We start from the raw sequence: 11,612 nt of genomic DNA, 5'->3' as shown, positions 1-11,612 counted from the left end.
GAAAAATCTCTATCCCATCCACACACTACTCCTTTCCCCTGCCGAGTGAGTCACGCCTACCCCGAAAGGGAAATGGCTTAATGGTGTAATAATAATAATTCTGTTTGTGTAAAACGATATTCTCGTTGTTCAAAACAAAACACTCAAAAGGACTATTCTTTTGTTTCAAGAAAACTTTTACTCTGAGTGTAATACTTATGAAAGAAGCGGCGTTTCTTAAATTATAAATTATTGAAGCTGATTTTAAAATATATTTATGAGATAATAAGAAAAATGAAAGTAAAATAAAACAATCATTGGAAAACCTAAAAAATATCACTCACGTAGTCTTTCTCAGGAACATATGTTCCACCCTACTTCATATCACTGTTTTTGGCTTGTACTGAATAACATTTCAAAACGGATACAGTTTTTTTGCAATAAGATTTATAAAACCCATAGAAGCTGACAGGTAAATTAAAATAGTATCAATTACTCCAATTAAAAGAATATATAAAAACGAATGAGATAAAAATATGTTGATTATGAGTCAGTCCCAATTTTTACAGCATGAGTGACTGAGTTTAAATTATTTTAGATTTAACAATAAATAATAAAAATCAAGAATAATTAACCAAAAATACCAGTAACTACAATAAATGAAGGTTGTAAGTTAAAAACTATTATAGTCAGTAACCGCAAGTCACTGCAGAGTAATTAAAAAAATTCGATTCATAATATAAAAATATGATCATTCATCATATCGCACCGCTAAGATTAAAAGTTAATAATTCTCCCATCTGTTGTGAAATTAAAGTTTTTTGCATTACTTTCTGTGATCAGTACTTAAATATAACTCAAATCACCAGTTCAATTAGAAATACTTAAGGTTTGAAGGCAGCTGTAAATAAAATGAATTTGGAACAGCAATTTGATGATTGATTTGGTTAACTTTTATGATTTAGAGGTACGATGAGAAAAAATATTATACATATAATAGTCGATTAAAATTATAGGAGCGACATTTCAGTGAATTTGAATGTACAATAACTTGGCACTGTATCGACAAGGATACTTGTTATCTTAAAGCAAGGAAATCACTGATCTCGATGTTGGGTATGACGATTATGATGTATCTAAGACCTCGTATCAGACAACCTACTTGCCCATGCGTTGAATTGACCATTCTTGCTGACAAAGCGGACAACGGTTGTTCTGCTTGACCCAAAGTGACATGCAACAGTAGTGGAAGGAATGGTTACATTCGCCCCAAACTACCACACAATCCTGTCTTCCATAAAAGTCCTTCTTGCTTTCAGCTTGACAACGCAGACATGCATCTGTAAAAGAAATAAGAGATATGAGATTACCAAGAAAATGAACTTGTCTTTGAATCTTGAGTTACCGAGGTGATTGCACACTGCTGATAATAGCTGGTGATCACCAAAAGTGTTTAAGAAGAATTTAGTTTTTAATAGAGAGGTGTACTTAATATGTTCGCATATGCCCTCCGGCCGGAAAGCGCAACTTCCCGGCCGCTATGCGAAACAAAGTTGCCGCTTTCCGGCGCTGATGAGCAAAAAAATAGTATACAGGCATCGGCCAGTAAAAAAGAAAGCCTCAGATCACATGTTTATCAAGATCGGCTTCGCCTCGGCCGACAATTTCATGTGATCTGAGATATTTCGTATTTTACTGGCCTAGGTATGTTATATACTATTTATAGGGCTCACATCGAAATAATCGCCTTCACCCGAGTCATGTAAACAATTTCTCATCATACCGATAATCGAAATTAGACTTTTGATGCCTGTGGAGTGTGTCGACAATCGAGTTTTCTACCCTAAGCAAGAAAGTGACAGATCAATGTAACTTTATTGCCTAGGTTTCTAGATTTTCGACCCGCTCCACAGGCATCGAAAGTCAAATTTTCGATTGAGGTACATCAGAGCTCACATATGACAGCAGTTTCAAGGATCGCCTCGCACAGGCCTTGCTGGTAAATCGGTGATCTCGAAACGTAAACAGTCAGGGCCGCCTAGACCGTTTCCAATTATAATGTCTAATATTGCGTAATATACTTGGATGAGTACTTGGCACTGCGGACACACTTGAGGCGACAATCGCAACCGCTCTCACCCTGCTCCCTTGAGAAACTGCAAGGGTCAGGAGTCCTAGAAATTGGTAATTCGGTCGTGCTTCTATTGGAGATTATTTTGTGAAACAACCCTACCGAAAAGAATCTTTGAGTATATACTAAAAATTCTTTAGGTCAAAGAATCTCAGAGAAATTCTCCACAGGCACTCAGGTAGATATTTTTAAAGGTCCAGGAAGCTCGTTTAAATGGTCTGATGGCTTTAAAATATCCTTTCCGAAATTGAAATTAGAATACGATCATAAATAACAAGCAGAGAGGCTATCTCAATAGAGTAGCCGACACTCAAGGATCCTTTGTTAAGCTTTCGGATTAAAATTTAGAAGTAGATTTTTTTTAATTTCATAGTTAACAGCCTGAAACATAATTCGGAATCTATGGGTTTCGATGACTTCAGATATCTAACTTTTTTTGTTTAATGCTTAAAATTGGAATTAATAGAACGTTTCTCGTAAATGGAATGAGATACGCCAAAAAAGACAATATTTTTTAATTCAACTAGAAAATGGTATACTAGTATATAAGTTATAATTATAAATAAGTATAATGAGAAAATTCATTAAATTAAAAAAAGTGTTAATAATTTGAAGAGAAATTTAAAAAGGGAGAGCGGATTAGCCACGACCAACTACTGTAAATAACTCTGCCCGCCCGGTACGTGACGAATACAAAAGGAACATTATATTACCGTCGCACCACTCTTAAAAGGACCAATAAAAGGATCTTGAAAATGACTCAAATCTCTCAAACTATCTCCGAGACTATTTTGTTTCAAATCGACTTTGTTTATAGACTGAAATGGGCCAGGCTATTTCGCTAAAGAAAACTCAGAGATTTCTTTCGGTAGGGAAGTGCCTATAGTAGGTAGTTCAGCACGCTTGTTAACACGGAGAAAAAAAGAATGCGGAATTAGTGTTGCTGAGAAATGCGAACTTAATATGAGTCACGCTAAGCCAAACACGGATGTGGAACACTGCAGTTTTAGCAGGACTTTTCTGCTACGTTAACAGACGCTTCCCCATGCCATACGAACCGGCTGATGTTCTGCCGCCGTATGTTGTCGCGTACTTCAATTATAATTGTGATGTGATTATTTATTCTATAATATATGCTAGACTGAAAAAATAAGCAGTAAGGATACATGATTTTGTGCAAAGTACATTAGAAGATTGGAGGTTAGAGAACTGTATACAAAGACTTTAAAGTAAGTATTGTAGTTGGCTTTATAACCTGCAAATTCATAACCTATACGTTACTCGATATTTGTCATTGATCATTTGAAAACCAAAATACAAAAGCTTCATATAGCTTTTGCATTCTTTCTTTTATTTGTAATCTTTCGTCTTCATTATTTGTATTCTTTTGGACATTTATGTAACTATACACTGCTTAAGGGAGTCTTCTAGTGTGACGGCCGTTGTCTAATGCTATTTTGGGGAATTTTTTTAAAATGAAAAACCGTTGAAACAAAATAATTATTATATTTCATATCTTTTTTGAATGCATTTAAACAAACTTTGACCAGTTTGAAACTTTGAACCAGTTTGACTGTACACCCAAAGACGTCGCACTAAAATTTGTTTCTTAGCTGCAGGTGCATACATGCTCCCAGTGTTAATATTTCCACGCAAAAATGTGAACAATTATTTGGCCGGAGCTGCAACTGAAGTGTGGGCTGAATTTCACGCATATGTGAGTGGATGCTGAAAGAAATTTTCGTTAGGTGGTTCAAACGTTTTATTCAATATTCAAGGGCCATGAAAGAAAAATCAGTTTTACTTCTATTAGATGGGCATGTAACTCATGTAAAAAATGGAAAAATGATTGAGTTGTCATATTCCGTCAAATTTCATGTCATATTTTGGATTTTTTACTTGAATATTTTGGATGTTACAGAGTAACATCTCACTTTTTAATATCTACAGATACTAACTTTGACCGTATATATTGCTGTCCTATAGCTAAACATAAAGTATGTTAACGCTGAACTTCTAGATGTTACGTTTAAACATCCATTTTTCTCCGTATTATTAGAATAAAGTTTCCTTTTCTTCAAAAATTTGCATGTAAAGGATCATCATTCTCCCTATTATGACAAAAAAATACTTTTCCAAGATGCAAAAATATATCCTATTAAAAAGAATCTGGATTCGCAATTGATTATCTTGTTACGTCAGGAGAGAGTGTTTACGTGTGAAGAGTTTGAAGAGAGAGAAACTTGAACCGTGTTATCTCTAATTTGCAAACACGTGCGAACGGACCGAAATGTTGAGGTGAGTGCACTTACACAGTAATACAAGAATCTGAATTTCAGTAGAAAAAGGCGGTTGACTTTCAGATGTAACCAAAAGGATCATTCGACAGTTGAAAGTCAACTGAAGATGATAACATGACTTTAAGTAATGCGCTTCGTTGAAAGTCAGCAGCTTTATGTACGCAAAATGTACTTTATAGGTTAATTTATGACAGAAAGATTGTTGATTTTCCGTCAACACGTGCGTGTGAAACGAAACTTATAGGTTAATTTAAGTCAGCTGATTGTTGAAATTCATAACATTTATGCGCTATCGTTCAGTTATTAGGAACGTGAAATGAATATAAAATTAAAAATTGCATAATTTTAGGAAATAAATTTCGCTTTATATGTGAGCATTGCATAAATTATTAATTTATGCCTAATAAATCAAGTTGTTTTATCCTCCAAGTTGATGAGATTAGTAGATGGAAAAAAGAACTTAATGACACTAAACAAGGCACTTATATCCATTTCAAGCTACCAGGTACAGAACGTCAATCTTCAATCCTTTTTATTTTTTTTTATCACATATGTACCATTATTCTATTTATACTCAAAATCCGTTATAGATGTGAGTACATATATCAAAACAGGAAACGTTGACGCAACAACTATCATGAGCTCAGTGCTGATCGCTACAATCCAGCGCTATCGACGCCATATTGGCTACTCTCAGCTGATCTCTTGGCTCCTCTTCTAAAATCGCCGAAATTCGTTAAGTGTTTGCGCATCGTCGCATCGGATTTCGCGCGCGCCTTTCTGCCAGCACAAATTGAATTTCAGAGCACGCGAATGAAAATCATCCCAAACTCAACATACCTGTCAGTTAATTATCATATTACTCATATATCAGATACGAGACACTGCACTTAAGTTCCATGTCTGATTGAAATTAAGTGACTTACTTAATTTAATGCAAAAATGAAATTCATCTGCATTTAAAATTATTCATCATCTTGTATTACTGTGTACAAACTCAACGAAAACACAAAGGAAACACAAAAATCGCGAAAGAGAGACAGGGAACACAAAATAACGAACGACAACTATTCTGGATAAATCAAGAACTAGGTCAAGAAAGACAAGAGAAAGTGAAAATTATAAAATGGACCAAGAGAATTTATATTATCATTTTAACCAGTTAAAATGGGATCACAATGTACGCCACATGGACATGTGCACGATATCCTCATATTTATCACTCTCATTACGTCTACGGATGGTTTTGGCCTGTTGTCACATTTTCAATTATATACAGCATTATTGTTCCAACGAGTGGGAAACGTCAGATTTTGACCAATTTAATCATTAACATTATCGAAACAGATTAACCCAAACAGGTGACTTATTGCACATACAGAAAACAAAACACTAGTTACTTCCTGTTATTAACATAATAATGTTGCAATTAATGCTTAGAAACAAAAATAATCTACTTAGTCATTAATATCATCATTTCTAACAAACCCAGGAAATAAAATCTGCCCGCGTTGCGGGCGAATTCTCGTCGCGCGCGGATCGCTACACTCACAAGTTTGAGCGCTCCTAGATTGAGCACAGACTTTTTAAAACTAAAGGTCAAAGCATCGACAACAATAATTTGGTGATTGTGAATTCTCTTTTGTTAAAGCTCCTTCAACTTTAAAGAACACATTCTCACCACGTATCTCGTACTTCGCACTCGATTTTGTCCCTGAAATTGCATATCATTTCTATAAATGTTTATTATTACAATTCATAAAACAATTGGTATTAAAACAGACGTTGTTTCATTATCTCGTTAAAATAATGCGCATTTTTTTTAATTTATTGCAACATCTGTCGTTTTTCCATGAACTGAATTTGCTCATTTCCAATGTTATTTTTGCGATTTAAACGTTACATATACGGTCTACACAGCAGCCTCACCACATTTTAACTAGCCTCAGTGACACAGAATATCTCAATTTGATTTTCTATCCTATCGTGTTCTACATAGCAGTTGTGGTGCCCTATTGCTTCATCGTTCAACAATTCACTAAAAGAGTCTCTAAGTGGCATCTAGGGTCCTTGTATCACAAATAACTATTTTTACACTATTTCTTATGAAGTTAGAGTAATTTTAAAAAATTTAAGAAGTTTATTATTTATTGAAAGTTTTAAGTTGATAAATTAAATCTAGCAGAATTAAATCTAAGTCCTTTTGATTTAGTTAAAGGAGAATCTGAATTAGTTTCAGGGTTTAATAAAGAATATATAATAGGGAAATTTACTTCAATTTTTGTATCTGAATATGGTATATTTATTTTAATAAGAACTTTCTTTGTTTTTTTATACGCACACCAGGCCTTTTTAACGCCGGTCTTCGTTACTACGGTCTCTGCGTGCACACAGTCACACTTGGGATATCGGCGCTTCCGCGGGCCGATGTCTTTTCAGTGCCGTATACTGCTTTTCGATACTGCATGAAATCGTTTTTTCCTTCGGTGCATGTGCCTGCAAGATGTAGGTACAACATCGCCTCGTATACCTGCGGCGAACTTTCGCAAATCCGTACCGAGCCCTGGCTGTGCGGAGTTAAGAGTTTCTGGTATAATAATTTTTATTCTTTGTTAAAATTTTAATAATAATTAGTATTATTTCTTCGGAGGAACTTTTCCGCGGTATCGACACGATAAATTAATTATATTAATTTAGAAAAGATTTTTACCTATTATTTTTAATTTAATATTATATTTATATTTAATTAAATCATAATTAATTCTTAATACTTAATGAAACTTAGTCGTGTTTTATATGATTTTCTGTATTTGAAATATTTTAATTATTGAACAAAATTTATTCATAATTCAAAAATGAAAAAAATTACAAATAAATTTTTTATTTAAAAAAATCTTGGGCGAACTATTTCAAAATTTAATAATTTTTTACATTCTCATAATTTGTGACAGGGCGGTTCATTCTTCGACAGCTAAACTGGAGGAAAAACTAATCTTTCTTTAGCACCGTTTCTTCTTAATTATAAAAGGTAACTATTTTCTGCCTGACAGCATTATCAACCATTAAATTCTCCTTGCTAACATGAGACGAATGGAGCCAAAAATAACCGATGATGATAGGTCACGAAAATTGACCTTTTAAACTTCAATAACTTCGAACTACACTAAAAGAAATGAATTGCTGATACACTTATATTATGAATTAGATCAGCAATCTGTATAGCTGGAATAGACATATCAATGGCTGATCTAACGCGCAATATGATTGTATCAGCAAGTCATTTCTTTCAGTGTATGTGCAGATTTGCATGAGCAACTTTTTCTTTGACTTTATAGCCTAAGATTACATTATTTATTTTTCAAATTGGATATTGAAAGATTTTACACCGTGTTTCATTCGAAAGAAAAAAAAAAGATTGTCACGAGGAACGTTGTGCTTACACCGTATCTATAAAACAAAAGGCAGAAACCGCTCGTGGAATAATCGTACAGTGTAAACGTCGAAGTTCCACGTAACTATTTTTTTACGTACTCATCATTTATGATTTTGAAAGTATTAGAATTGTTAGAAATTTTACACCACATTTTTTTAAAAGATCTCCACGTTTTGAGACCCCCTGAATCCGAAAATAAAATATTGGCTATGTCGTCTGTCGGTCTGACTGTCCGTCCTCGCGTAAATATAATAACTCTCGAAATAATCAACTCATCAAATCAAACTTTGACACACTTTTTTAGGTCCTCAAAGAAAGAACGAGTTCGGTAAACAGCAATTTAGGATAAAAATTCACAAAGTTAGAGCATTTCCAAAAGTTTTGGGATCATTTTTTTAAGATTTAAAAAATTGATGTGCGGCTATTCGTAGAGCTCAAAAAGCCAAACAATTTATCTTAAGGATTTTTTCGACAAGAAGAAAATTACCAGTTATACGGAGAAACTTTCAGTTATAAAATTTGATGGTATCATATTTATTTTTGCAATACGAGAATAGCAAGCCAGGATGTAGAATCGCTATAACAAGAATTACTATTGTGAATATTAAACTCTGAAGTTATTATGTCTATGGAAATATAAAATAAACGTTTAAATAATTGAACTTATACCAAAAGAAAGTCACTATAATCCCTAAGACAGACTGTGAAGTTTACAAAACACAATAGTAAAAATATTCTATGTTCATTCTACGCATTTCTAATTTTTCCCATAGAAAATAGGAAAAACTTCTATGGTCTAAAGAGCGAAATAAAAATAAATTTGCATTCACTTCACGCACTATATATTTTATACATTAAACATACAATTAGATATTTATATTTTATTCTAAGCTGAAAGAGAAAAAACCTTGTTAGAAGATATCAGTCCTGGCGGGAATTGAACACGGGTCTCCGGGGCAGCAGAACGGAGATACTTCCCTGTGATAAAACAAATTATAAGGTTTAGGAATTTTATCGTCCTCATGAAATTCGGCTCGTGTAATGACGTCATTTGGTACTGAATCGCGAAGCACTACATTCAATTATTTTTTCTTTCATTGCAGCTTCCCATTGAAAATGGTAATTTTTCTTACCTGCTTTGCAAGTTATGTTATTTTAAATACTAATTATTGCAACTACGGTTTAATCATTTAATTTATGAATATCACTTTTTTCAACTTGAATCTGCTATCAATAATGTGAATGATTCTCACTATAAATGGCCATTATTAAATTTGTAGTATATTTATAAATGAAATGGAAAATGTATTTCTTCCTATGACTGCGGCAATAATACTATTTTCTCGGCTATGTCCTAGATTGCCATCTATATTCTCCGTGTATAGCATTTATAAAATTTTAAAAATCAAGCGAAAATCAAAATTTTAAACTGAAAAAAAGCACGTTATGAAAAAAATCAAGAGAAGAAAAATATTGACTTTTGGAAAGCCCCACAAGATTATCATGACAACTTTATATATTTTCTTAAAAAATCGAAAATTCAAATTTTGATTGTACAAAAAATATTCAAATGTTCTATTTTGTGGTTAAACTATGTAAGATACAAAACTTCTTTTAATCATTTTTCAATAGGGCTCATAATTTTGTTTTTATTTATCGAAAGTAGTGGGCAGAAAATAAAAAATTCCAATATTACGCCAAAAGACGCGAGATACGTAAAAAATCTAAAAGAAAACTTGTAGGATATTTTGTTTTATCAATAAAAAAGAATATGAAAACAAAAATTCTATTTTTAGCATAACAACGTGAGATAGAGAAAAATGTCTCCATTAGATAGAGAAAAATGTATTCCATTTGGAATACATTCTATAGCGCAATACACAGTTGAATCTGGATTTAGTGATCCTTGATTTACTGTTTCCATAAATTGACACCGCGCTGCGGGGATGAACGAGAAGAGTTGCGAGAGGATGTGCGTTGCTCACTCGGGCATCACAAAACAGAGAGAGAGAGAGAGAGAAACAAGAGAAAAAACACGAAAACGACTGTCCCAACCGCTCTTGCCCTGTCCCCCTGAGAAACTGAAGGGGCAAGAAGGCCGAAAACGGAGTGTCAGAGAGCGAGAGTTTGGTGTATACATTTGTAAATGTCTGTCAAAAATTGAGCGCGTAGCGTGAGTATCGCGATGAGAATGTGTAACTTAAAGTCTACAGAGCTGTGAAGAACTTAATCTTTAACTATACTTAATTAAGTAGAAACTTGCCAGCCGTGCAAGGAGCATACGCCCACGCAACGGGCAAATTTCTATATATACGAACAAGAGTATTAAACCATAAATGAAAGTTTGATTCTATTGAGTTAAACGACCAAAAAACTGTTGTTTTCCTTTGTTTTCACGTAAAATCTTTTTATATTCTCATCAGTGAATGTATTAGATTTATGTGGATACATTTTGAATACTTTCGAGACCAATTTTTTCAAAATTCAAAAATTCTCCGCGCAGTTATTGATAGTATTCAAAAAGTGGAACAATTTATCCTGATGACTTTTTTTATAAAACAAGAATTACCAGAGTTATAGCATTTACAAAACCAAAAAACACACGTGAATCAACATTTTAAGCCAAATAACGTAAGATATGAAAAAAAGTCAAGATAAGGTAAAGATAAGATTGTACTACTGTTTTCCTTCGACATACTACTGACTCTTAATCCAAATATTACAACAGGATAAATTTTTTTGTCACACAAACCTTAACAAATAGTAGTTACAAATAAAGCTATCAAGTCAAAATAGTCAGAATTGACAGCAGACCGTGGCATAACCTCTTTAACATGAGTTTCGTTAGTTTTCAGCAAAGCCACATCGTCACGTGGATAGATAATTATGAGAACCTCTGAGTCAAGGGCTCTTAACAAGCTCTTAACAAGAAAAGAGACATTTTTTCCCTTCTTGGCGAAAAACTGAATTCCAAATTTAATTGGACATTTGTTTGTTCAAAATTGAAAAAAAATTTTTTTCAATTTTCAATTTAAAGCGTAAATTTTTATCCATAAAAACCTACAATTTTTATTAAAATTCTTTACATGGTTTCAGAAATATAGATATTTCAAAAAAATGTGATGCCGAAATTCAACATGGCGTAACTACCGTAATTTTGAAAATTTTCAAAAATCCTTTGGGCCCCATTGTCTCTTATATAACACTATAATTTTCTAAAGTTTACTCAAAATCGAACAACCACTTGCAGATCCCGATATTCCTGACGTATACTGACAAAAAAGATTATTAAAACATAATTCGAATTTTTATTCGCTTGCGTAAAACGACCAAAAAAGGGTAGTTTTCTTTAAAAAAATTTGGCTTTAAAATCAAGTTTTTATTGATTAATGATTTCAAATGTAATGATCAAACTATTATAAAAATTCTCTTTGTCTAACAATTCAAGCACATGTTTAAACTTTAAAATAAATCTCACGGTTAACAATAATTACCAATCACGTTATGTAATTTATACGAAAATATGACTTTTCACGATTTACAAGGAGGGAAAAATTATTTAAACAAATAATTATTGTTAAAACAATTTAATGTTACTAAAAAATACTTGGAAGCTCGTCACTTATCGATTAAAAATAATTCATGTTGAGAAAATTCCAAAAAATACCGCTTTCAGTATGAGTTTGATAGAAAAACAATATTTTACAATTATTTGGGATATTTTTCGGGCACAATAAAAGGAGATAAGGTGTGTCAAAATTAAAAGATA

At 32.9% G+C, this 11,612-nt stretch overlaps 1 protein-coding gene across 1 annotated transcript in view; it reads right to left on the bottom strand.

Moving 5' to 3' along the window:
- Positions 1-324: 324 nt before the first annotated feature.
- Positions 325-11,612, bottom strand: part of LOC117167836 (RING-box protein 2) — a 108,130-nt gene continuing 96,842 nt past the window's right edge. Inside the window, exon 2 of the mRNA XM_033353040.1 lies at positions 325-1,319. Coding sequence (XP_033208931.1) covers positions 1,138-1,319 — 182 coding nt within the window. The 3' untranslated portion in view covers positions 325-1,137. The remainder of the gene's footprint in view (positions 1,320-11,612) is intronic.

Source organism: Belonocnema kinseyi, chromosome 2, assembly GCF_010883055.1.
Source record: "Belonocnema kinseyi isolate 2016_QV_RU_SX_M_011 chromosome 2, B_treatae_v1, whole genome shotgun sequence".
NCBI lineage: Eukaryota > Metazoa > Arthropoda > Insecta > Hymenoptera > Cynipidae > Belonocnema > Belonocnema kinseyi.
Note: the sequence above shows the minus strand (reverse complement) of the source record. Positions and strands in the feature narration are given on the sequence as shown.